The sequence below is a fragment of the Eptatretus burgeri genome, chromosome 6 (assembly GCF_056783735.1).
Source record: "Eptatretus burgeri isolate ZD-2024b chromosome 6, Ebu_testis_v1, whole genome shotgun sequence".
In the NCBI taxonomy this organism is placed as follows: domain Eukaryota; kingdom Metazoa; phylum Chordata; class Myxini; order Myxiniformes; family Myxinidae; genus Eptatretus; species Eptatretus burgeri.
The window spans coordinates 11,237,302-11,265,112 of NC_140966.1; the positions used below are offsets into that span (position 1 = coordinate 11,237,302).

The window sequence follows — 27,811 nt, forward strand, 5'->3', positions numbered from 1 at the left end:
CCTACGGTGCCTTTCAATAACAGTCGGCTAATTGTCTGCCTTTTCCTTTGTCAAATTTCAAATTCCTGCCCTGAATGCATTGCCACTGGGATGGTAATGACAAATACCCAATGTATCTCGTCCTCCTGCTCCATCCTTCAAGATCACCTGCAGAGAAACAGATAATGCAACATGCATACGTGTACACACATACGCACATGCCAATGCACAAGCCACAGACCTATGACTAATAACGATAATAATTGTTTTGTTTCAGACTGAAACCGGACCCAGTCACTGGTGTGGTGAAGCACACAAGATACCAGCAAATCTAGTAAGCAATCTTACATGACAGCCTCCAGAAAGTGGACAGAACAGTCTAATAAATCAGTGATGATGATGGTGCAATCAAATTTGTTGTAGTCACTCAAGTTGGTTGACATATTTTGGTGATGTTCGCTCCAAATTCAGATTATTCAGATCAAGGTATATGCGTGTTACTTGGACAAGCTTTACCACACACTTGCATTGTTGGACTAAAGTGTGTACAGAGTGATCCAAAATGATGTGCAATTTTTCAAACGGCTGCCGTAATTACCTGCACCACCGAAGGTGGACGGAGGTTATGTTTTCACCCCAGTCTGTCTGTCTGTTTGTTTGTCTGTGAGCAGGATATCTCAAGTTATGGATGTATTTGGACAAAACTTTGTGGACGGTGTTGGGTGCGTGACAAGGACCAATTGATTTGATTTTGGTGAAGATCTCGATCTGGATCCGGATACGAGGATTTTTTAAAAATATATATATTTTTAAGTGATTCTTCACCATTGAGAGGTAGGGCCAAAAACGATATATAGCACGATATTTCAAAAAGTTATGGATGGATTCGGATAAATCTTGGTGGATGAGTTAGGTAGGTGACAAGAACAAACCGATTAGATTTTGGTTAAGGTCTAGATGCACATCCGGCCTATCAGTGGGCTACAAAACGTGAAGCGTTCAGCCTGGAGGAAGAATGCGCTCTACCGAGTGCCATTCTCGTTTTACTAATGTGACCCTCTTTTTAAATTTCAAGTCGCCTAAAGAACAAGGATCAAAAAAAAAAAATTCATAAGTTTCGACCATTTGGAACAGTTTTTCTCAGCCCCACCGGATGCTCAGTTTAGAGATTTTTTTTTGCGACCAAGTCGTATGTTTCTACACAAAGGCAGTTTTGTTTCATCGATTCTATACAAATGCAAGAATTTGACAATACAAACCATCAAACGTATTGTTGCGTGGATGGAGGGATCCAAAGTTAGATTGTATTAAGAATATCTTGGTCCATGTGATCGTGTAGGTGAGATTTACTCTTGTGTTGCTATTTGGCAGAGAAGTGTTGTTAAATGTGCGCTAAGGAGGTGGCAAGTGTACATCTCAGAACAGTATAGAGCCATGTCGTATGATGTCTGACCTTCTCTACAGGTGAGGCCAGGTGAAGACTTGGACACATAGGCACACAAAGAGCTGTACCAAGGCCATGGGATGTCGTGTCAGCCCTTAAAGAGGGTTTTGCATGGCTCCTCAAAGATTACTCCGTGCAGTGCAGTTGCTGGTAAAAGGGTACTACAGAAAAACCCCGAGTGGGCGCGACAGTGAGGTACAACCCTAGTGGCTGAGCACCCAATGAGAAAGACTCCCCTTGCACGAGGGCGGTCCAAGAGTTGATGAGGGCCATGACCATGCTAATACGCACCTGTTGGAGCTGGATCCTGAAGGGAGGAACATCTTTCTCCTTCCCTCTGCTTGATTGCCATCTTCTCCTCTCCTAGCCTCCTCACCATCTTGCCATTACTCCTCTTCACCACTTTGGGCCATGCCACAATCCTCTCACCCTCCACCCCCCCTTCCCCTCACCTCTCGTGTGAATCTGCTATTTCGGCACCATTAGGGTGTTAGGCTTTATTTAGTTATTTTGTACATGGGTTTTGCATGTCCCATCATCCCTATTCATGTCTGTGGACCGCTTGGTTTGATCAGTCACACCATTTTAATCTCAAGAAACATCTTCCCACCTTTTTGCCTCCCATGCGTTTCACCGCTACGTTTCGCTTTTATTGGGTGATCCTTAGGGAATCGTAGTCTGCTAACAATTAATTAATCCTGTGAATGAATTGACAAAAACAAACAAACAAAATCAGCCAATAATAATAAAAAAAAGTGTTGTAGTTAAATAAAAAGTTGCACGTCTTTACCACCCTGTATGTTTGCCTTTGTCATCATATTTTCAATTGCTCTTTCCGTGTCTATATCAATGTGATATTATCAAGATATTATATCAAGCTTTTTTCCCATCAAGAATTGTTTTCAAACCTATGCCTTAAATCCTGGTGAAAGCACTTCGCTCTGCTTGAAGAGTTTCTTTTCCCATATTTCTCACGAAGCAATTTGTCTTGCTGATGAATCCATTGAAGTAAAACATCAGTGTCTAGGACTGGTGTTAATGTGAACTTGTGAAAATCCACATGACCATTGCACATTTCCCAGTTTGGTGGATGCTCCATGGTAATGGCCTGTGGGGGGAGGGGGGGTCGCTTTCTTTCTCATGCTCTCTCCAGCATCATTTTTGGTCATCTACTGTTTTGCTTTTCTTTTTATCTTCAAACATTAAATCCCCTTCTTGTCTGATGTGGTTTTGGACAAAGGGGCATTCTACCCTGGATATGCTGTTTCTGCTCTCCCAACAATGAATGGAGATCCTCAATGCCAGACATGAAATCAGAGCCATCTCCCGAGACTTATCACGTGCTTTTGACACGGTCTGGCACCCTGCCCTGCTCACCAAACTCTCTTCCTATGGTATCCAAGGACATCTCCACTCATGGCTCACAGACTTCCTCTCCAGTGTACTTTCTCAACAATCCTCTTGAAGAAGTCCTTTCATTCAAGCGTCTGGGTCTCACTATCTGCCATAATCTTTCCTGGGAAAGCCACATTTCCAAGCTGTCCTCAAAAGCCAGTCGCTGACTGGGCATCCTCCATCCTGCAAAGTCCTTCCTTGGCACACCTGAGTACCTGACCACAGACAAAGCTTTCATCCACAGCCTGATGGAGTACTGCTCTCCCCTCTGGGCTGGTGCTCCTGCCTCTCACCTTTCTTGGCTTCACGCTGTGGAAACTAAGGCATTTAGGATCATTGGTATCTCCTACGATGAGGCTGAGTCTTTGGGTCTCCCACTCTCTCACCACAGGTAGGTTGGTGGTCTTTCTGTCTAACACCGTCTCCTCTCCGGTCTCACCCCCCCCACCCCTGCTCTGTCTGTGATATGTCTCCCCCCCCCCCCATATTTCCACAGGGCGCTCAAAGTCTACCAGCAACCCCCTTCTGGTAAAAGTACCAAAATCAAGAATCACTGCTCACCTTCACTCTTTCATTCCTCTTTTTTCCCAACCTTTGGAACAAACTCCCACACACTCTTCAATCTCACTCTTCCTTCCAGGTCTTCAAAACAGCTGTTCACAACCACCTGTTATCTTCCCCCATCCAAAACCACGATCTTTTCTACCCCCATTAATCCACCCCAAACCAGCGTCCTTCAAATTCTCTGCTTTCCTTCCTGAAAGTCCCTGTAGTGTCCATCTTGTTTACCCCTTGTACCCTGCCCCCATCCCTCCCCCTTCCACAGATCTCCTCATGTCTCAGTTCCACACTGTTATGTCCTTCCCTCTCCCACCCCTCTTATCTCCTGCTCCCCTTGTTGTATGTTCTGTGTGTTAGCTTTTATACAAGCCTCGACATTGTATCCAAAAAAAAGTGAACCACTCAACTTTTCACATACACTACCGGTCAAAAGTTTTAGAACACCCCCATTTTTTCAGTTTTTATTGAAATTTAAGCAGTTCAAGTGCAGTGAATAACCTGAAATGGTACAAAGCCAAGCAGTAAACTACCAGAGGTTACAAAAAAAGCTTAGGTTACCAAAAACTGAAAAATAATGTAAATTTCAGAGTTGTTAAAAAAGGCCCTTTGCAGGGAACAAGTAATGGGTTAGCAACTGCAGTTGTTCTGCAGCAATGGAAGTAAATTAAGCCTTGAAAGTTGATGCAAACAATTCCTACAGATGTCCCAACTTTTGTTGATTAGTTACAAACCCTCTGTCTGTGTAAAAGCAGTGTTGGAACAGACTGTGTTGCTGCACCCTCTGAAGCATTATTTGGACAATATTACACTGTGGGAAGTAGTGTATTGCTATCATAATGGCGAGAAAAAGACAATTAACAAAGGAAGACAGACAGACCATTATAACCCTTAAAAGTGTCAGTCTTTCCTTTAGAGAAATTGCAAAGGGAGCCAAGGTGTCAGTGAGTAGTTTCCTACACCATCAAAGGGCACTTGGAAACTGGAGGAAACTCTGAGAGGAAGAGGTCTGGCAGACCCAAAGCCACAACACAATCAGAAGACAAGTTTCTGAGAGTCAACGACTTGCGTGATAGGCGGCTTACAGGACAGCAGCTTCAAGCACAGCTTAACCCTGGTCGAAGTAAGGAAGTCTTAGTTTCAACTGTGAAGAGAAGACTTCGAGCTGCAGGTTTGACAGGTCGAGTGGCAGTAAGAAAGCCATTGCTACGATGGCAAAATAAGAAAAAGAGACTTGCCTGGGCCATGAAGCACGGCCAGTGGACTACTGAAAACTGGAAGAAGGTCTTATGGACACATGAATCAAAATTTGAAATCATCGGTTCATCACGCAGAGTTTTTGTATGCCGTCGAGTAGGCAAAAGGATGGTTCCTCAGTGTGTGACACCAACTGTCAAACATGGAGGAGGAAGTGTGATGATCTGGGGCTCTCTTGCTGGATCCAGAGTCGGCGACTTGCACACAGTGACTGGCACCCTGAACCAAAATGGCGACCACAGCATTTTGCAGCGCCATGCAATACCCTCTGGTCTACGTCTAGTTGGTCAGGGGTTCATCCTACAGCAAGATAACGACCCAAAACATAACTCCAGGCTATGTCAAAAGCACCTTAGAAGAAAAGAACAAGACGGTAGGCTTCAAATCATGGAATGGCCAGTACGGTCTCCAGACTTACACCCCATCGAGCTGGTTTGGGATGAACTGGACAGAAGGGTGAAAGCAAAGCAACCTACAAGTACAACACATTTGTGGGAACTACTGCAACAGTGTTGGGAAGAACTTTCCGAGCAATATTTGATTTTCATTGTAGAAAGAACGCCACGAGTATGTTCGGCTGTTATATCTGCTAAAGGTGGCTACTTTGATGAGTTCAAAATTAATATTAAATTTTGTTCAACAAAACGATTCCATGATTTATTTTTTATCTGCAATTGTTTATTTGTTCCATGCTTTAATTTCAGAGTACATTGAAACATTAAACTGCTCAAATTAGAGTAAAAACTAGAAAAATGGGGATGTTCTAAAACTTTTGACCGCAAGTGTAGGTTGATATTTACATTGGATATTATAAGTATACCCAGGTGTTTCTTTGTGGGTGTTTAAAACTGCTTGAAACCATTGACATTTTGGTGTGAAGTAGGAGTTGAAGGAATTGTGCTACACAGATATCTCTCTCTCTTTCTCAGTAATCTGATGGGGTTGGTGACTTACTTGGACTGGGTCATGATCACTGTAACCGTTTGTTCCTGCATCTCCATGACCTTTGAAACGCCCTTTGTGAGGGTCATGCACACACCTTCATTGCAGGTATGGGACTTGATCAGCTGTTTGTCACACCCACATGAGATGTATACTGTATCACCCTCACCCATTAGCTGAAGACTGAATCGACAGCCTTGTTCACTCAATCCAAAAGAGATATTTTTCTCCCTCCCTGTATTTTTGTTGCAAAAACATCCAAGCACTTTTTAATCATTGAACCTTATGCCCGGTATTGGCTTCATGGTGAGGGTGGTGGGCTTGGGATCCTAGGCTCCTGAGTTCAAATCCTGCTTGGCCAATTAATTAATACCAGGTGGGTTTGACTCAGCCTGTCATCCTTCTGAGGTTGGCAAAATGAGTGGTAGCTTGCTGGGATGATTGAGCCATTTGACTATGCTGTGTTGGAGTGGTGACCTGTCCAGGATTGTGCCCAATAGCCCAGGAGACTGCTTCGGCAGCACTGATGCTCTGTACAGAGTGTAGTCCCAATGGATGGATTGAACCTTATTAAATGAAATTCAACCGGGATAACGTGCATGTACTACTGTATGTGAACTAACAATGACCAACATCCAATTCATGAGGAAGTTATTTACTGACTTACTTTTTTGAATCATGTGACCAAAGGGTTACGGAGTAGCTCATTCAGATCATTATTATGCGGGGCATTATTGAACTTTTACATAAATTACAAGACAGTATATGGGACTTTAACATGGGACTTTCACATTCGTGAGGTAAGTGCCCAGATGGGAGCACCACATCAGCAAATATGCTGTTACGGTTGTGGCCCGGGGTTGCACATCGTTCGCCCCCCCCCCCCGGGGGGGAATGGAAGCACACACACATATTTATCAATCAGTTACTTATTTAGTACAGTCAAAGCTCGTTACTATGCCACCTCGCTTCTATGCCACTCTCGCTATTATACCACTTTTGCTCGGTCCCGACAAAATTCAATACAAAATAAATTTACTATGCCACCCCCTATTCTCGCTACCATGCCACTACTGTGCGACTGTTAAAAGGCACGAGTCATGAAAAAGTCTGTATTGCGCAGTGCTCGATTATCACACTCACGTCCAAAGGCGAAGCGACGAACTACAGTCCAGCTGCGCACAACATAACTCAATACGTACGCGCATAGTCAGACTGTGTCAAAACACGCGATTCTTCTCCCCGATGCCAGCCACAACAAGCCAATCACAACACGCACAACGAGAAACAAAAAAGCGCGAGCACACACACAGACATGCAGGCACACGTACAACAGTGACATCATTTTTTTTCAAATTCAGCCCATAATGTCAGCTCAGAAACGCAAGCGAACCGACTTTACGCTGAAGGAGAAGAAGGAGATCATTGATGCCGCGAAGAAGGAGACGAATCAGTCCAAGTTGGCCAGGGAGATTAGCAAGAAATGGGGCGTCAAAGTTAAGAGAACCACCATGAAGGGCATTCTCAGCAAGAAGGATGCAATCGAGGCTGCAATCAAAGCTGGATTTCCATCGAAGCGCATGAAGTTGACGCAGGCTCACGACCCGAAGCTTGATGAGGGAGTGCTCATGTGGCTGAAGCAATCAAGAGGACAGAATGTGCCTGTCAGCGGCGATCTGATCAAGGAGAAGGCGATGAAACTGGCCGAGCTGATGCACATCCCAGACTTCATGGCGAGCGACGGTTGGTTGGGCAATTTCAAGAAGCGCCACGGCATCACGTTCAAGACAGTGCAGGGCGAAGCTGGAGCGGTGGATTCGCAATCCCTTCTTGAGTGGCAACAACAGGTTCTCCGGCCCTTACTCGGGCAGTTCTCCGCAGACGACGTCTTCAACCTGGACGAGACTGGACTCTTCTGGCAGCTGCTTCCGAACAAGACCATGGCTTTCAGGGGAGAGCGGTGTACTGGAGGAAAGAAAAGCAAGCAAAGGATCACTCTTCTGGTTGGGACAAACATGAGTGGCAGCGAGAAGTTCCCTCTTCTGGTGATTGGCAATTCCAAGAAACCCCGTGCCTTCAAGAACAAAGAGATCCCGGTCAAGTACAAGGCGAACTCGAAGGCGTGGATGACGGCGGAGCTTTTCGAGGAGATGTTGCGTGCGTGGGACGGACGACTCGGCCAGCAGGGACGCAGAGTGCTGGTCTGTCTCGATAACTTCTCTGGCCACCCTCCCGAGCTCGAGCTGAACAACATCCAACTGGTCTTCTTCCCACCCAACACGACAGCCAATTCGCAACCAATGGATCAGGGAATCATAGAGAACCTCAAGCGCCACTACAAGAAGCTCCTGCTATGCCGCCGGCTTGAGGCCATAGACGAGGGAAAGGAGTTCAAGTTCACGTTGCTCGACGCTCTACACGTCGCCCGGCGTGCTTGGGAGCAGGTCGGCAAGTCGACGATCAGGAACTGTTTCGCGAAGGCCAAGTTCATCGAAGAGGAGATCCAAACTGAGCCACAGGATGCGGAGCTGCCCGACATCTGGGAAGCTCTGCCTGCCGAGGAAAAGATGCACGAGAACGAGGAGATCGAGCTGTCTGACTTTCTCGAAGCCGACGAGCGCCTCGCGACTGGCGGGTATTTCACGCTGGAGGAGATTGCGGAGGAGATTCTGGGCAGTGAGGAGCCGGTGGAAAGCGAAGATGACGAGGTAACTGTCGAGGAGGAAATCGTTCCGTTCGAGGAAGCCCAGCGCGCTTGTAGCACCGTCCGGAAGTTCATGCAGCAGAGAAGCGGGAAGCCCGGTGTGATGCAAGCGTGCGATCGGCTAGACAACGAGATGCACGAGATCCGCCGAAAGAAGATGCGCCAGCCGACGATTCTTGAAAGCTTTGTGTGTCGTGAATTTCTCGTCATGCCATATGTTAGTGTGTGAACTCTGTTAGTGTGTGTATGTTCTCCGTTCGCTTAGCTTATACAACAGTCGTGCCTTTTACTACAGATGGGTAACTTGAGAAAATAAGGCCGTTTTTACAAAATCTCGCTACTATGCCACTTTTGCTCGGTCCCGACGGGTGGCATAGTAACGAGCTTTGACTGTATTCTGTTTAGAGCGAGATCAATTGTATTCATTTGGTCAATATGCATTGTGTATGTAAAATATTGGGATTTCCCCTTCCTCCCTCCCCTCCCCTTTCTATTTTCCTATTTCTCCATTTCCTAACATCTCTCCATCTCTCTTTATTTCTCTCTCTCTCTCTCTCTCTCTCTCTCTCTCTCTCTCTCTCTCTCTCTCTCTCTCTCTCTGTTTCTCTCTCTCTCTCTCTCTCTTTCTCTCTTTCTCTCTTTCTCTCTTTCTCTCTTTCTCTCTTTCTCTCTTTCTCTCTTTCTCTCTTTCTCTCTTTCTCTCTTTCTCTCTTTCTCTCTTTCTCTCTTTCTCTCTTTCTCTCTTTCTCTCTTTCTCTCTTTCTCTCTTTCTCTCTTTCTCTCTTTCTCTCTTTCTCTCCCAACATTCTCATGCATGTCATGCCATTCACTGCCACTCACACCTTCACAAACATCGACTCATTTAACACAATGCCCTGCAACAACGTTCGCGCACTTCGGGCTAACGGCACCGGAGTAGGGCCGGTGGTCACGCAGGGCAGCATGAGGAGCCAGCAAGAGTGGAAGTGCCCACCCACATGCTGCAAAAGGATAAAACGGGGGAGCTAGGCCGATTTCGCTCTCTTTCCAATGAACCCAATCGGATGAAGACCTAAAGAGAGCCTTTTGCCAATGACCTTTTCCCCACTCGCAATTCATGCCCGTATCCATGCTCCACTCTCTTCCACACCACCTGCCGCCCTCATTTCACACAGACATTTTCTTCTTGTCTGTACCTTCTCTTTCTCGTCACTTTTCTCCATGGGACTTTCAACACGACATGGCTCCAGTGCAGTATTCTTCAGCACCTCTGAGAGGAGAGCACCACCTTCAAAACGCCAAAGCCTGTCGATATTTGCACAGAACAAGATGTCCAAAGCCCGTGGAACATCAAGCCGGCCAGACAGGTTCCGACCCGAGACCCCAGACCATCGGGGTTCTGTTGCAAGGGGCGGCACGAGGTGCGAGTTTGGGCTCTGAGCTGTGGCAAAATCACTTCAACCGGAGCGATCTCAGGTGTGCTGATGGCACGACCAATTCCCTTAACTTCTCTTATCGACCTCAATGATCTTCTCCCTCAACCCTTCTCTCTGTGCTTTTCCTCACGTCTGGATCCATTCATCTATTTTATGATGAGTAACTGTTCGTAAGTGCTCTGGGGTCATGTTTGATCTGTAGAGGTTAAGGGGAAATGGACATGTGTTTTTGATCGTGTAAATTGCTTGCCATGCATGTTCCTTGCTTTCCCGCCATTTTTTTGTGCCTCATTTCCCTGCCATTTCATGTTCGAAATCCCCAACTGCCATTCCTCCCATCACTTCCTGCTCTTTTTATTGCCCTGCTCGATGTCTCATAAGTTATTGAGGCGTTGAATGTGTCCTGATTTATCCTGCATGGGGTTGGTCCAAATAGCATTCCTGGGGAGATTGATCTGAGTCCACAATCTTAAGGGTAGCTCTGACAGTGCGACCCACAGCATTGGTTGCTCGGCCAATTACGTTAACCACCGCAAGATCGCTTGTGGTTAAATTGATTTCCCCGCCCACCACACGAGCTCACTGGCATGGTAAATCAGCTCTGGGCTCAAAGATCCGTCCCGTGCTAAGGGTTGTAGAAGGCGTCTGTGGTCTCTCCAAGACATGTCGGCCTTTGGAGTTATTCAGAAGTAATGTATGTAACATCAGGGGTGTACCTAGAGTATTTGGCATCCAGACTGGTGCCTTCTCCCCCCCCCCCCCAAGATGAATAATTTTAAAAATGAACTGCACAGAAAAAATATATCATGTTTGCAAGTAAAATTTAAAGTGGATTACAGTACTGTAGACTACCAGTCGTAAGCAAACTGGAAGTAAGAAAAATGCAGGACATTAAAAATTCAGCAAACAGGTAATGCTGCTTGGCATTGATATAACAAAAACACATCTTCAACCAGAGAGAAACCATTACCGGTAGTGGGGCAGATAACAGCAATTTTTGAGAGGAATCGTGCAAATGATGATACAAGCATCAAATTTGGCACATTTGTTCTCCAGGGGATTCTAATCAAATCTGCCTGATTGGCCATTTGAAAATCCAAATATTGAAAAATTTGAAGAAAAAAAAAAAAGTTCAAAAAAGTCAAAATCACGAATCAATGTTGGATGCTGGCTGAGATTGGTGAATGTTTCAGAAACATCATCAAAGACGTTCCAAGTCTGCCATGCAGTTTTCTTCCCTTTACCGCGGAAGGCAGACACAACGTCACATCCAGTGAACGCATGGAAGTATGGGATCCCTCTTGCTTTCTCAGGCCCTATTGCAAAAACTACCTCATGGACTGGAATCCATCGTGCCTTGGCTCCTTGGCCAAAGGCAATCCACATTTTCTCAAGATGTAGTTCCTGTAAGGTTGGCAGTACAGATATTGCTCTGACTAGTACGTCCGTGTCATTAACCTTAATGATAATGGTCTTGCTACCATCCGTCGTTGCATCCCTGGCGTGTACAAATATTCGAGTGTCAGCTTCTTCATGACAACATGGAGACACAGCATCCAGTGACTTCCTTGTGTTGCTAATGGCATCTTCTCCTTTTGTGACAATGACTGTGCTTGTCGTCTGTGCTTCACACATCTTTTCCACAAGGAAGTGAAACAGCTCAGTCTTGTTGCTGTCATCTCGAAGAAAGCTTCTCCAGTTACTTGGGGTCTTACTGGTTCCTGTCACTCTTCTTCCGATTCCTTGCCCCCTTTTCGACCTTGCCTCGGACTTCAGACTTGACTTCTTGTACACATCAAACACTACGTCCACCCTCTCGTACCTGGCACCATAGGATTCCACCTTTGGGATGATGTCTTCTTTAGCATAGTCATCAAATATCTTTGAAGTGCGTGGAGGTCGGGCATTGATAAGTGCTGAGCCATCAATGATGACTGCATCTCCCCTTCGTTCTCTGTCTGGGATGTTCACTTGCGCTTCAAGAATTTCAGCCAGCTGTGACTTCAAATTTGTTTTAAGGTTTTTTTTTTTTTTTCAAATTTTTCAAAATTTGGATTTTCAAATGGCCAATCGGGCAGATTTGATCAGAAAGCCCTGCAGAACAGAAATGCCAAATTTGATGCTTGTATCATAATTTGCACGATTTTTCTACTGTCTACTACACTACAGGAAGAATTTTCAACAAGGTAACAGAAAATCCACTGTCAAGGAATGCCCGGCAGTTGCATGACTTCATTTCTGTAGTGATGTTTTTCCTGCCCATTAACTATTTAATGGACGAGATTAACTTTTAAAAAGGCCTGCGAATACGGCACAGTAATTTAATTAACTTTTCAGAATGAAAGGGTTAACCCATAAAGCGCGTCGAGCTACCAACGTGGCCGAGACGTGTATGGTTTATGCAAACGAGTTTAAAACGACGTCAACCCAAAGAACGAATCATGACCTTTCCCACAATGCAAATTGTCCTGGTAACTGATGGAAGCTTGGTTCGAATTGGTGGAGAAAGCTGATGACAAAAAAAAAATTCTCGGATCGTGCTTTTTTTAGATTTTTTTTAGATTTTTTTATTTTTAATTCGGTCGTCCAATGAGTACCAGCAGAAATGGTTTGATACTCAAAAAAAAATTGACAGCTTCAAGCATGCTCGTCTGCTTTCCCAGTCACCACTAAAAATTTTAATGTGCCACTCAGCTTTGTATGCGTCTTACTCCTCTGTAAGTGGTCTCTCAGAACTTTCGCTCCAGACGAGACACTCACAAACCACTCTTTTTTTCATTCTGGATTCTCCTGAGCCTCCTCTTCTTCCTCTTTGCTGGTGCGTTCTCCTTAAATCTTTTTTTTTTATCTTAAAAGTTATACTCTAACAATACAGTTCATAAATTATATTGTTATAATTTATAAACTTAATTTTGTACATTGACATCACTGTGAATCAATAATCAGAATTATCACAAAAGAATCTTACCTACACTCGATGAGAAAACTTTCCATCAAAAGCCTCTGTTGTGCTCGGACGCTTTGGAGCTTTCTGAGCATTTTTGAAGTTCACATTTAGTTGTTTGTTTGTTTTTTACCGTGCATGAGTACCTGAGTACCAGTTATGTGAACTTGTGTTTATATTGTCTGCTGCTATTGTGCTTTTTATGAGGACTCTTGAGGAGTCTGGTCAGGTCAGGTCAGATCTGTGACCTGCTACAGGTATCATGTAAACCTGTACTAACCTGTTCCATGGTCGGGTTGTCGGTGACTAAACCGTCTCCCCCACCAGTTTTTCTGGTGAGGAGGGTGTTTGGATATGGACACCCAGCAGGATTAAAAACAAAACCTGTCAAAGGGCAGAGGAGCTCTTTATGAGCCAACGGCCATCCATATCTAGTGCCCAACTGTGTCTGCGGACGTCCTCCTGTAGTTGGGTTACTTCTTATTAGGAGGTTGGTAGCAGGATTTGCACTCCAGCCACTATAAAACCCTTCATTCCGCAAAACACACAAACGCAAAAAAAATCTGAAAACCCACTCCGTGGGAGTACCTCCTGTGCAGCTTCCCTTCGCAGGGCAGCTCACCAGATGGCGGGATTGGGGCAAAGCCTTCGGGACCCCCAATCTTTGATGAAAGGAGGAAAACCACGGGGTAACCTCCCTGGGTCAGATTGCGGGAGAGTGTGTCGGAGTGATGCTGAGGTGTCGTCCACCAGACGGCGGTCTCCTTGGGTTAACCTGAGGCGGTCCCTTCGGGTGCCTGGAATGTCCTATCCCGAAGAGAGGATGATCACCTGTCTCTGTTATCATCTGAGCTCAAGCGTTTGCACATCGGTATTGCAGCACCCTCTGAGGTTCGGAGACCAGATAGTGGTGAGATCATGGCAGGTGGTTACACCTACTATTGGTCTGGTCGCTCTGATGGTTACCATACTCAGGGAGTTGCTGTAGCTGTGTCCAATAAGCTGACCCCAATGATAATTGAGGTAAAACCGGTTAACGAGCGTATTATGAGACTAAGGATTCGTCACTCCTTAGAGTTCATTTCTCTGGTCTCTGTCTATGCTCCGACTGAGGCGAGTGATCTCACCGTGAAGGACACATTCTACGCCACACTCGAGTCTGTGGTTGATCAGTGCCGCAGATGAGATACAATTCTTGTCTTGGGGGATTTCAATGCATTGACTGGAACTAATAGGGACGGTTATGAGATGTGTGTTGGTCCCCATGGGTCAGGAGCTATGAATCAGAATAGCACTAAGTTCCTTGACTTTGCAAGAAGTCATGGATTTAGGATGGCTGGTTCATGGTTTCAGTGCCCACAAGCTCATCGCTGGACTTGGTATTCCAACGCTGGCGGTGTGGCAAAGGAGATTGACCGTGTCCTTGTTGATGATCCAGAACTGCAGAGTCCACCGGAGTGCTCAGTTCCTCAATACTGACCAGCGGCTTGTTGTAGCAACTCTAAAGCTGCACTTTAAATCCTGGAGAATGGTACCATCCCAGCCTAGGTTGGATGTTGGCAAGCTCAAGGATGAGAGAGTAGCTGAGGAGTTTGCGAACAGGCTGAGTGGACATTTGGGGTGTCTCAGTGCTTTGGGGGGTCCTGAAGAGTTATGGATTACCTTCAAGACCACCGTCCTTGATGTTGCCGGTGGATGTCTTGGAACTCACCGCAGGGCAAAGAAGAAGTTTGTCTCTCAAGGGACACTGGATACCATTGACCAGAGTCGCAGGGACAGGCTGAATGGCAGAGCTGAGCTGTTCAGGAAGCTGAGGCGTAAAACTGTACGTGCACTAAGGGTGGACAAGGAGGCCTATGTGCGAGGAATCTGTGAGGGGGTAGAGCATCACCTGTGGACAGGTGATTCTCGTCCCGCTTAAAGGGGAATTGGAGCATTGCGTTCATCCAAGCCCATCCCTCGGAGCACTGTAGTTAGAGCAGAGAGTGGTAGGCTCTTAACAGAGGAGTCTGAAGTGAATGCCCGCTGGGCCGGTTACTTTGAGCGGTTGTACCAGGCTGATCCACCAGCTGTCGAGTTGGATGTTAATTGTGTTATAATCCTTGTTGCTGACCCTCCAATCAATTGTGGTCGAACTTTGCTTGTGGAAACACGGGCTGCGGTGAACCAGTTGAAACAGGGTAAAGCTACAGGGATCTGTGGCATCCATGCTGAACTTCTCAAGGCTGGTGGAAAAGCCACACTCATATCGTTGCATGCAGTTTTGTGCTCTGCCTGGAACACAGGCATCATCCCAACTGATTGGAAGAGGGGCCTTGTTGTAACTCTCTGGAAAGGGAAGGGTGATCGCCAAGACTGCAACAACTACCGAGGCGTGATGCTGCTCTCCGTGCCGGGCAAGATCTTTGCTCAAATAATTATTGATAGAGTTCGCCACCATCTTCTTGAGCACCAGCATCCAGAGCAGTCAGGCTTTACACCAAAGAGGTCAACGATTGAGCCTATCCTTGATCTTCGTGTCCTCACCGAACGCAGACGAGGGTTTCGGCAGGGGCTGCTTACAGCCTATGTTGCTCTCTGTAAAGCGTTCGATTCAGTGAATCGGGATGTCCTCTGGAGGATTCTTGGTCTTCGTGGGGTGCCACCAAAACTGATCGATCTGATATCTGAACTCTACTCTTGTACTGAGAGTGCTGTGAAGTGTGGTGGTACCATCTCTGACTTATTTCCAGTTGTTACTGGAGTTCGTCAGGGGTGTGTACTGGCCCCCACACTTTTCAGCACTTGTATGGACTGGATTATAGGGAGGATGTCGGAAAGATCAAGCTGCGGTGCATCGTTTGGGAATGTCAAGATCTCGGACCTTGATTTCGCAGATGATGCAGTCATCTTTGCGGAGACTTTAGACATCCTTTTGGGGGCCCTCGAGGTGCTGAATGAGGAGTCTGAGCCGCTGGGATTACGGGTTTCTTGGGTCAAAACTAAGATCCAGGCTTTCAATGTCATCTTGGATGCTGCTATCTTGTCTGTACCTGTTTGTGGTGAAGATGTGGAGGTCACGTCACAGAGAGATTCACTTACCTTGGCAGTGATATGTATGTCTGCTGGCTGGGAGCCAGAGTTCAATAGACGTCTGGGTCGGGCCTAGAGAGTCTTGTATTCACTGGATCATGGGGTGTGGCGCCACCAGTTCTTGTGCAGGAGGATGAAAGTCCGAGTCTGCAGGTCCTTGATGCTTCCAGTCTTGCTTTACAGATGTGAGACATGGACTCTGACCAGGGAACTGGGATAGATACTTAATTCCTTTGGTACCAGGTCTCTTCGGAGAATCCTTGGCTATTGCTGGTCAGATTTTGTGTCCAACGAGCGGTTGCTGAGAGAGACTCGGATGAGATTTGTTACCTGCATGGTCCGTGAGCATCAGTTGCGGCTGTATGGACATGTGGCTCGTTTTCCTGACGCTGATCCTGCTCACCAGATTCTCTCAGCGAGGGAGTCTCGTGAGTGGAGGAGGCTAATGGGCTGACCACGTGCCTCGTGGTTGCAGCAGGTTGACCATCATCTCAAGGAGATGGGGATGGGCCTGGCATCTGCCTGGGGGAAGGCCAGACAGAGGCCCCTGGAGTACCGGCTGAAAGTGGACGCAGCGACGCGTTGTTCTGGCACATGCTCCCATACCTGACCTGACCCTTGAGGAGAAATTAAATATATAACAATGATTTTACGATGATATAACGATGGTTTTAGTTCCGAGTTACTGTCTTCATTATTTGATAAACAATAATATTATGTTACTTGCAACAAAAACCATCGTTATATAATCGTACTAGTATTTCAACTCTCCAAATGGCACCCCACCCCCACCACCCCTCCGGTTGTCACCCGGGGTGGACTGCCACCACCCGCATACCCCTTAGTCTTAGTGTGTAACAATACTTTGCCATAACATGAAATATCGAACATACAAATACATATCTTTCGACTATTAATTTTTCAATTGGTCACTGGCTTTGGCACCAATACAAATTTTTATTATGGACCCCAAACATCAAAAAGTTACCTACTGTATATCGAACAACCAGTGTGAAGTGGAACACCTCACCGACATGAGAGCATTTAAATTGCATCAGATGTGGCAATAAATGTGAATTGTTGCTCCCAGCTTAACGGCTCAATGACAGAAGACGCGATTTGTATTTTCCCCCCCTTCATCCCTACCCCTTTTAGAATCCCGTGCGGGCACGGGCAACATGCTCGTGAGAATAATTTACGATTTTGTTTCTTGTAGGTAACTGAATTTATCTTCGTGATCTTCATGAGTCTTGAGCTGCTCCTGAAAATATTTGCAGATGGACTTTTCTTCACGCCCACGGCCATTGTTAAGGACTTTGGAGGTGTGATGGACATTTTCATTTACTTGGTGAGGAAAACATGATCGGAAATGGAAATTTATAGCTTCTACACTTCACCAGGTATTAAGTGTCAACACCAGGTATTAAGATTAAGTATTACTTAATTTGGAAGGAATTTTTGTGCTTATTAATTTCTGTCAACAAAATTGTTCCAAAGTTCTGATAGTTGTGTTTAATTTTAAGGCAATTGAATAATCCTTTTGTGTGTTTATAAAAGATACTTGTGCATTTTTCTTTCGACTATAATATAGTCGAGGCTAATTGTAGAGCTAGAAACCAGATCAGAACAGAACAAAAAGAACACGGTCGATTGCAGGGAAATACACTAACATCAGGGGAGAGAGAGGGACAACAGAGGGGCATGTGGAAGAATAATTAATGGGCAGGGTTAAATATGATCTCGGAGTATAAAGGAAGATTTGATGATTATAAGGGAGAAAGATAATCTCGAATGAGCAAATTAAGGAAGAAGTTATCAGGAAGAATGAGAGAGGAATGTGTGAGGGGTTTTTGTTTGAACACCTTTTTTTGTTTCAACAAAGAAGAGAAGAATGTGAGAACATGGAAGGCTTATGACAAATGAGCATGCGGCCTAGCCGAGACCTCGACAAACGCAGACTCCAAAATTGATACAAGAAGACCAGGTAAGAACAGTCGAGAAGATGGAAACAGATTCCTGATGTGATTCACAGAACAAAGCGCAAACGACAATATTTTGACCAGAGAAATCCGGTGCGATAAACTCCGCTTTTGGCGAGGAACTCACGGAGCCGAGAAAACCTCATACCCTCGCAAAGAAAGGGAAACTGGAAAGTTCTCTCTGCATTCCAGGAGCTCAATGAGGAAACCCAAAGGCTGAATCTCCTGCATAATTTTCTCACTCAAACCTTGTCCACCTGCTTGAAAACCATTTGGAAGATAATTATAACAGCGACATGATACAAGCTTGCCTCATCTATCCTCCTTGCGAAAAGTTGCATCTGGTGCTTTCATACTTTTTAACATAGGCCACATGTACAAGTGAAAATTCCACAAAAGCTGGTTTTACAAAAGTAATGGCATGATGCCTTCACACCAACTTGTTAACGTTTGAAATAAGGATCTTGTCACACAGCACTTTCATTATTTGGGCATAGCATAGCACAACTGATGGAACGCATGAGAAGTGCACAGGTGGAACGAAATGTTGAATTCTCAGCAAGCTCTTGCTGCAAAAACCTGGACATGAGAATGTAATATGATCCTGCTGCATTTAGTTGATGTTACACTGAGTTGATGTTTTCCTTGCAGGAGCGAGGCTCGTGGAAGAGCAAGGTAGAACTGACAATGGGACAAACATCAAGCAAGGGACTGAGCAAGAAAAGAAGGAAAGGGAGGAGGGGAAGACACACTGAAACTAACAAGTACAATGGTTGGGTTAGGAAAGGTTAAAGGGGGTAGGAAAGGTTGAGAGAGGTAATAATTAAGTTTTGATTTAACTAAGCCTGTGGGGGGGGGGGGGTGTGCTTCTCAGGTAAGTCTGGTGTTTGTGTGCTGGTTACCGCGCACTGTAGCACCACAATCTGGCGTTCAACTACTGCTTGTACTGCGCTGTCTTCGTCCACTACGCATCTTTAAGCTGGTACCCCAGATGCGCAAGGTTGTCCGAGAACTTTTCAGTGGCTTCAAGGAGATCTTCCTGGTAGGTGGTTAACCAAAGGTCTGTTGCTTTGTTTCAGTATCACTATTTTTCTGAGCTTGAAAAGAAAGACCATTTTGCATTTTCTTTTGCATTAATTTTTTTTGTTCATGCCAAATCTTTCAAGGAAACCTTATTGAGCAGCCGTCTTCTTCGCTCTTTTGACAAAGTTGTTTGAATAATTTGAGCGTTTTTAATGAGGTTTTATTTCACACCACTCACCACTTGCTGCATGCTGTCGTCAGCTTGAAATTTCTGTTCCATGAAATCCGACAACAAGTTGGGCTGGCACATTGAATAGCTCGCAGTTTCCCTCTGGTGATGATGCTGTTATCTTTATTGTGCTCGGAAATGAGAATGAATTCTGTCTTTGCTTTAATTTTTATTTTCTTCAACAAAATGGAGTGAGCTCAAGAATCCACCAGTGATGCAGTAGATTCAAAGTAACCATAGCATTTAATGAATTGTTTAATATATCCGTACAACTATTTTCACTAAACTATCAAATCCAGAGGGGGCTTAAAGGCTCATAAATGGATTTCTAGTGTTTAAGCAAAATATTACATTTGGATCTCTTCTCCTTCTCCTTCTCTTTCTCTTTCTCTTTCTCTCCAATACCCACTGTAGGTTACTGCAGGAATTTGGAGTTTGGCCAAGGTGCTGGTGATAGCTCGCTTACTTTTTGCGAAGGACACCATTGGATATTTAACATCCACCAAATAATGCTGACAGAATGGGGGTGCTATTTTGAGTTGGAGGGGGGGAAGGAGACCATCCTTTAAAAAGGGATTGCAGTATTAAGCTTGCACTCGTTTGTCAAACTAAAGCTATATACCATTGTTTTACAAAACTATGTACAATAATACTAAAACTGACAATGACATCCATCTCTCCCCTCCATCCTCAATACCATTTTGAAATTTGTGAATCTGCTGCCCTTTGTCATTCTGCTCGTTCATGAGTCTAACTCTAGAGCCTTGTATAAAAAAGTCGACTCTTTCATATGAAATCTTTTCAACGATTTTGCACAAAATAATTGGGAAATATTTAATTCTTTCAAAATTATATACTTATTTGGATTTAAAATGTTTTTTGGTCAAATATATATATATATATATATTGTAAAAATTCATCACAAAGTATTCTCTTGAAAAGGAGTCATCTTAATCTGTCTCAAAATGAACCTTCCGAAAACAAATCCTTGTAACTTTCGAGACATGTAGGCAAGTTTATTGAGGGTTTGACAGATTTTTTTCTGAATTGAAGTAAATCAAAAGTAGAGAGTGGTTTACATGTTTTTTTATATGGTGGACAAGAAAAAGATTGTCATACTTTGACATCTACTTTCACTGCAGGTGTCGATCCTTCTCCTCACCCTCATGTTCGTGTTTGCCAGTTTTGGAGTACAACTGTTCTCTGGTCAGCTTGCTAAATGCAATGACCCACACATTGCTGAGCGGGTATGCATGGATATTTTTACCCATCAGGGTAGATATACACTTTACTAGGCAGAAATAGATTAGCTTGTCAAACACACAAGGGAAACACAGCTAGAGTACGGTGGCTAAGCTGAAATGATACTGTTTGTCTGGCATTCCAGAAGTTGTGGATCCAAATCGAGCTAAAGGCAGTGCTATTATGGGTTTGGATTTTAACCTTCTGAAACCTGAAGTTGTCTCAAGAGAATTATAGTGGTATATTCTTCTATGGAGATTTAGGCTCATAGAAGAGGGGTGCAGTTGACATGACAAGAGAATGGAGGGAATTGGCACAAAAGGAAGACAGAGAAATCGGGAATGAAAAGCATGCAGACAGCAGACGAGGAGCATGTAAGGAGACAAAAAAAAAGTCCAACAGCAGAAAATGTGGAAAGGTTTGGGTGGACAGGAGAGGAGAGTCCGTGAGAATATAAAATATCATGACTAGGAATAAGGGATAACAGAAGAAGGTGATGGCTTGCCATTTTTAAAGGAGTGAAGAGAGAAACCTGAATGCTCAGACTTGGGGAGGTAATTCCAAAGTTGAGAAAATACGGGTAAAAATAGAGGAGGTGAGCAGCAAGCTGGAATTTGATGAGGTTAACAAGGTTTGGGTTGCTTGCTGAGTGCATGTAGCATGGTCTGGTCAGGCGTTATCAGGTAGGGGGGGGGGTCTTTATGGGTCCAGTGCCCACCCAGTTTCATATTGTTACGGGTTTCAGAAGCGAGTGCGCTGGTGTGCACACGGGGGTCGACTTAGACCCGCCACTCGACCTCCAACCCTGAATCCGTTAGCCACCGATAACTCCATGGCCCAACGGGTTGCTCAGCAACCACGGACGCCGGTTGAAGTAATAACATCTAACAGGGTCCCACGCCCAGCCTCACATTACCTTATTCTTGTGATTTGATTATCCCAACTGGGGGACCGTGCTCTCAACATCCACCCTTCCACTTATTACATACAGGCAAGTGAACTGTGGGTGAACGTTGGCTATCCTATCGGAGCAAATCGCTGGGATATAACTTCCCATCTATTTCTTACGTATACACTATGTCGACCAATTAAAGAAATGCACAACCAGGCAGGTTTCAAAGCAGTTTAACAAAAGCAAGCATGTATTACAGTCATGATGTCCAAAATACGAACTGTATTTACAAGCAATAATCAAGCAATAGTCAAAAAGTAGTCAAACAATAGTCAATCACTATGGGCAGACAAAGACACATGAGAAAAGAAGTTGCCCTTAGCATGTAGAAGCCCCTTCTACAATCTTACTTATTTCTACACAACAGAGGACAGGCGTGCCATCACAATAATCTGGGAAAGTAGATAGACAGAGCAGATTAGAGGAAGAGCGGCATGTCGTTGCAACTCCTGACTCACCGTACACAGACAGGTGAGCCTGTGTCGGTCACAACTGAAGGACAGGGTAGGTGGGGGGGGGGGCTAAGGGGATAATAGAGAGTGTCGATGTGTTGGTGTGAAGTGGTTGGAACCGCGAGGTTCAAATATCTCGTGCTGCTGTCCATCTTTGGACCCTCACACGGGCTCTCATGTCCAGGCAATAACTCATGCAGGGTATGGCGCAAGCACAATGTCAGTTTGTTCAGGCAATGGTGCAGGCTTTTGAAGGTGGCTTGCGACAGAAACGACTCGTCCGGCACAGCACAGACCAATATTCATAATAGAGTAGGCTTTCTGATCGCTCACAGTGGCTTTCTGATCACTCACAGTGGCTTTCTCTCCTTGCAGCGGCTTCACTCAGTCACTCGCTCACTTCCCTTTTATTGAGGCTGGCGTGGGGTGTACCATATCAGCTGCAGCAGGCTGATCCACCAGCTGTCGACTTGGATGTCAGGGGTGTTACTATCCTATTGCTGATCCTCCAATCAAATGTGATCCACCTTCGGTTGTGGAAACACAGGCTGCGGTGAACCAGTTGAAACGGGGTAAAGCTCCTGGGATTTGTGGCATCCATGCTGAACTTCTCCAGGATGGTGGAAATGCTGTACTCATGTCATTGCATGCAGATCGGTGCTCTGCCTGGAACACAGGCATCATCCAAACTGACTGGAAGAGGGGCCTTGTTGTCCCTCTCTGGAAAGGGAAGGGTGATCGCCAAGACTGCAACAACTACCGAGGCGTGATGCTGCTCTCAGTGCCAGGCAAGGTCTTTGCTTGGATAATTCTTGATAGGGTTCGCCACCATCTGTTTGAGCACCAGGGTCCAGAGCAGTTAAGCTTTATACCAAAGAGGTCAACGATTAACCGTACCCTTACTCTTCGGGTACGAACGCCGTTGAGAGTTTCTGCAGGTGCTACTTGCAGCCTATGTTGATCTCTGCAAAGCATTTGATTTAGTGAATTGGGATGCCCTCTTGAGGGTTCTTGGTCTTCGTGGGGTGCTACCAAAACTGATCAATCTGATGTCTGAACTATACTCTGGCACTGAGAGTGCTGTGAGATGTGGTGATACCATCTCTGACTTATTTCCAGTTGCTACCAGAGTTTGTCAGGGGTTTGTACTGGCCCCCACACTTTTCAGCACTTGTATGGACTGCATTCTGGGGAGGATGTCTGAGAAATCAAGCTGTGGTGCATCGTTTGGGAATGTCAATATTTCTGACCTTAATTTCACAGATAATGCAGTCATCTTTGCAGAGACTGGATATCCTTTCGGGGGACCTCAAGGTGCTGAATGAGGAGTCGGAGCCACTGGGATTACGGGTTTCCTGGGTCAAAACAAAGATCCAGGCTTTCAATTGATGTTGTGGATGCTGCTATCTTGTCTGAACCTGTTTGTGGTGAAGATGTGGAGGTCATGTCACAGAGAGATTCACTTACCTTGGCAGTGATATTTATGTCTGCTGGCTGGGAGCCAGAGTTCAATAGACATCTGGGTCGGGCCTAGAGAGTCATGGATTCACTGGATCATGGGGTGTGGCGCTACCGGTTCTTGTGCAGGAGGATGAAAGTCCGAGTCTGCAGGTCCTTGGTGCTTCCAGTCTTGCTTTACAGATGTGAGACTTGGACTCTGACCAGGGAACTGGGATAGATACTTAATTCCTTTGGTACCAGGTCTCTTCGGAGAATCCTTGGCTATCGCTGGTCAGATTTTGTGTCCAACGAGCGGTTGCTGGGAGAGACTCAAATGAGATTTGTTACCTACATAGTCCGTGAGCGTAAGCTGCGGCTGTATGGACATGTGGCTCATTTTCCTGACGCTGATTCTGCTCACCAGATTCTCTCAGCAAGGGAGCCTCATGAGTGGAGGAGGCCAATGGACCTACCACATGCCTCATGGTTGCAGCAGGTTGATCGGAATCTGAAGGAGATGGGGATGGGCCTGGCATCTGCCTGGGGGATGGCCAGACGGAGGCCCCTAGAGTACCGGCGGAAAGTGGACGCAGCGACGCGCTTCTCCGGTGCATGCTTCCATACCTGATCTACCTGATCTGTGGGGTGTGGTAAAGGAGCCCCCATGACCCTTCCTACATGCTCGTGGTCTCTTTCCATTGGTCCTCCGCTAGCTGAGTCTTCGAGACCCTTCCAGAAAGGTTCCTCACATCCGACCAGTGGACACCCTTCTGGAAGAATCTCCTGGTGTCATTCTGTCCATTTTATGCTGCGATTGACCTGTAATATGTGTTCAAATGGGGAAAATGCAGGGAAGAAAGGAAGGTAATTAATTTACACTTAAGGATTAATTGTGTTCTACACGATGAAGGAAGCAACTCGGAAGCGAAAGGGTGATGGATTTTGGATGGATGTTGAATGAAGAGGGAGCGTTTTTGAGGGGAGCACGGGAAATAGAGGTTGGGAAGTTAAAGGATGAGGGAGTGGAGATGGATGGATGAATGGGTTGATTGACGTTGAATGAGAAGAGGGAAGTTTCCAGTGGGAGTGTTCAGGGTTTGGGAGGCAAAGGAACACTGAGCCATGATATGCAGATCAGAGGAAATCCATTACAGCAGAGTGCTTTCTTTCTTTTGTCATCGACTCTTTGGGGGAGAGGAGGGGTTGAGGTGATACATCAATACACAAACACAGAGGATGTTATGGAGGACCAGATGGAAAAGCGTGACAAGTCATACCCCCTCCCCCTGGAGTATCTTGACCATAGTCTGTCTGTCGAGTGTCTGTCTGTCTGTCGACAAGTCTGTCGAGTGAAACACTGCAGGCCAGAGGGAGGAGAGTGACTTGTCAGACAAACACTGCTGGCTCGGATGAAAAAGTGTGACTAGTCAAACTTTGCTGGATAAGATGGAAAGGTGTGACAAGTCAAACAATGCTAGACAGGATGATAGAGGGAGACTGTAGTCAAACACTGACCTAGTTAATCCTCTGTCAATCTCTGAACCTGTCACCCTGTACTGTATTCTTTAGTTCCGATATGAGCCAATATTTCTGGATACAACTCAGCAGGCTCACCAATGCCAGTCCATGCTTCGTGGTGGACTCTTAATTCCCTGAGGGAAGATTATGGGGGAGACTAAAATGCTGCTCGCAGCATTACATACATTCCTCCAACTGAATAAATAATAAATGTACATACCAGCCATTCCACAGACGTCATCAAGAAGTGTTGGCTTTGTTCAGGACTCAGGTCTTTACAGTTCTTTGTTAACATTTGATGGAGGTAAATTGTTTCTGTTTAGGCCTTGATAACATTGCCAACTCCTAATGGAGCTGCAGGGGAACCAACAAGAGTGGGACCCTGAGCACCTTCTCCTTTTTTTCTTTAGGAGAAATGCCATGGAATATTTCGCATCAATGTGAGTGTCTCCAACACTCTCAACTTAAAACTGAAACCAGGAGAGAAAAAACCAGGATTCTGGGTCCCGCGAGTGTGGTGAGCATACTACATATACACACACGTCTCCTCTAATTATTTTAAAATTTGTCTTGTCTTCATGCTCTCACCGCAGTATGTAAGATTTTAAGGCACACAAGCATAACGTACTATTGTGACATTTTCCAAGACAAAAAAAAAAAAAAAGAGAAAAAAATTCTGCATTTCATCCTGCATGATTTGCTATGCAGTTCCTTTTCAATCAGAATAGTGCTTCATGCATTCGCTTCGAAGCTTTCAAGCCTGGGTTTGAATCCCGACCCAGCTATAAACTGTCATCCCGGTGTTTCACAGGCAGGGTGATTCATCAATGTGTGTGGGTGTCGTCTCTCGAATGGACGTTAAACTGGGCGCACTGTCTTGTCAGCATGAGTTGGTGGACCTTAAAGATCCCACGGTGTCCCTCGTGATGAGAATGCGAGCTATCGCCGGCACCTTGGCCGAATTACAAATTCCTGCCATAACCACTGCTAACCACCTGGTATAACCGTTTCAAAGAAATTGCCTTGGCAGCACCGACGCTCTGGAACGGAGTATGGTAGATCGGAATCAGAAGTGGTTCATGAACTACCCATGTTATTCTCCACCAACAATTCGATTCATTATGATTACAAGTGCTCCTTTATAATGGAATAATTCTCCTGCAGTGCAAGTTAAAGGCAGATCCAGGAATGGGGGGGCAAGGGGTCATTTGCACAGATTGTTTGCGTGGGGAATATGTGGAGGTCACAGTGTGCCCACTTGCTCATCTCCTCAAAGCGTTCAAAATGTCCTTTCCCCACAAAATATTTACTTCTGAACATTACGATCTTGCTTTTACTACGTTGCATTGAAGCAAGTGAAAGCTAAGCTGACAAACTCATTCCTCCTCCAATGAATTTATACCCATTTATTTGCAAATTGGAATGGTCTTTACCTCCGCCACCCATTTTCACCCCTGTTTGTTTGTCACACGATTTTTTTTGCCACAGTTTTCAAGGAGTCATTGTGAATTTTTTTGTGTATGTAGGTGATCAGCCAAGGACAGCAACGCTATTTTTATTTTTATTTTTATTTTGAAGAGCTAAAGCAAAATTTTGGTGAACATCTGAATCTGGATCCGGATCCGACAAGTTGTGGATGAGTTGGTTCGGTGACAAGAACAAGCCATTTCGATTTTGGTTGAGGTCTGGATACAGATCTGGCCTGTTTCTGTAGGATACAAAATGCAAACTGTTCAGCCTGGCGGAGGTATGCGCTCTACCGAGTGCCATTCCATCTCGCCGAGTGTCACTCTGAGTAATTTTTCATTTGTCTGTTTGTCAGTCGCCTAAGATCACAATTTTAAACCGGTCCTCACGAAACTTTATGAAATGATAGAGTTCGTCATAAGGAAAAAGTCTATTGGTTTTGAGGTCAAAAGGTCAACAACTTTGACGGATTTCTAAAATCGTCAATTTTCATCCGATTGAGTTGAAATTTGAACAGGATTTGCATATCAGGTCACTGAATTTTGAGGTCAACATAGACCAAAAGGTTAGAATCGGGCTACGGTCAACATCCTCGGTGCGATTTCGAAAATAGTCAATTTTCATCCGATTCACTTGAAATTTGAAGATTATTTCCATATTTGGTCGTCAAATGCAACCACCAATTTTTTTTTTAAGGTCCAATTTATTTTACGGATTTTGCGAGTATTGCGCTCTGCATGACGTTTTTACATCCTCGTCGAGGATCTCCAAGTCTTACTCACGTTGTTGTTCTTCATCTTCTTCTTGTGGACTTTTTTGTTTCACAGCCCACAGTTTTCATCAAAACTTCCTGAAACTTGGCATATATATGTAAAAATTCCCTGCGCAGACAGTAACGATCTCCGATTTTGAAAATTCCTCCGAGAAAAAAAGTTATGACGTCAAAATATCTCCGCTAATGGAAATTGCCTAAAAAATTACCTCCGAAACTAGGCAAGCTTTTTGAATTCTGTTTGTGGGAATCGAACAGGGTATTATGACATATCAATTTTTGATCACTACGAACATCACTATGACGTCATATCAATTTTTATGACGTCATTCCTATTTTTTGACGTTTTTTGTTTCACAACCCAGAGTTTTCATCGGATCTTCGTGAAACTTGCCATGTATATGCAGAAAGCCCACGCGCAGGCAGGAACCATCTCCGATTTTGGAAATTCTTCTGAGAAAAAAAGTTGACGTTATAATATTGCCGCTAATGGAAATCGCCTGTACCATTATCTCCGAAACTGGGCAAGCTGTTTGAATTTTGTTTGTGGGAATCAAGCCGGGCATTAGCACAGATAATTTATCGCAAACCTGATACATCAGAATGACGTCGTATTTGTTTTATGACGTCATCATTAAGAGGACGATGATCTTAGCTCATTTGAGCTTATTCTTGTTACTTGGCGGGAAAAAAATTTTTTTGACAAGTATGTTGGTCTGTTTATCACAATTTTTGGCCACAGTTTTCAAGCAATCGTTCTGAAATTTTTTGTGTAAGTAGTTCACCAGCCAAGGGCAGCAACGCTTAATTTTGGTGAAGATCCAAATCCGGATCTGGATCTCATAATTTTTTAGTGATTCTTCACCATTGAGAGATAGGGCCAAAAACGATATATCGCACGATGTCTCCAAAGGTAATAGATTGATTTGGGTGAAGCTTGGTGGAAGGGTTGGGTGTGTGACAAGGCCGAATGGGTTCCAATTTGGTGAAGATCCAAATCTGGATCCGGATCTGAGAATTTTTTACG

The 27,811-nt window shown here is 44.9% G+C and overlaps 1 protein-coding gene across 8 annotated transcripts in view; it reads left to right on the plus strand.

The window, feature by feature from the left end:
• The window catches only part of NALCN (sodium leak channel, non-selective), a 195,057-nt gene that overhangs the window by 94,722 nt on the left and 72,524 nt on the right, over positions 1 to 27,811 (plus strand). For all 8 annotated transcript variants that reach the window (XR_015058942.1, XM_085883982.1, XM_085883986.1 and 5 more), the window contains 6 exons: positions 257 to 313; positions 5,563 to 5,683; positions 16,927 to 17,058; positions 18,564 to 18,731; positions 20,084 to 20,188; positions 24,956 to 25,062. Coding sequence is in view for 7 of the 8 variants with exons in the window: in XM_085883982.1 (XP_085740108.1) it covers positions 257 to 313; positions 5,563 to 5,683; positions 16,927 to 17,058; positions 18,564 to 18,731; positions 20,084 to 20,188; positions 24,956 to 25,062 (690 nt within the window). In the remaining variant the exon portion in view is untranslated. The remainder of the gene's footprint in view (positions 1 to 256; positions 314 to 5,562; positions 5,684 to 16,926; positions 17,059 to 18,563; positions 18,732 to 20,083; positions 20,189 to 24,955; positions 25,063 to 27,811) is intronic.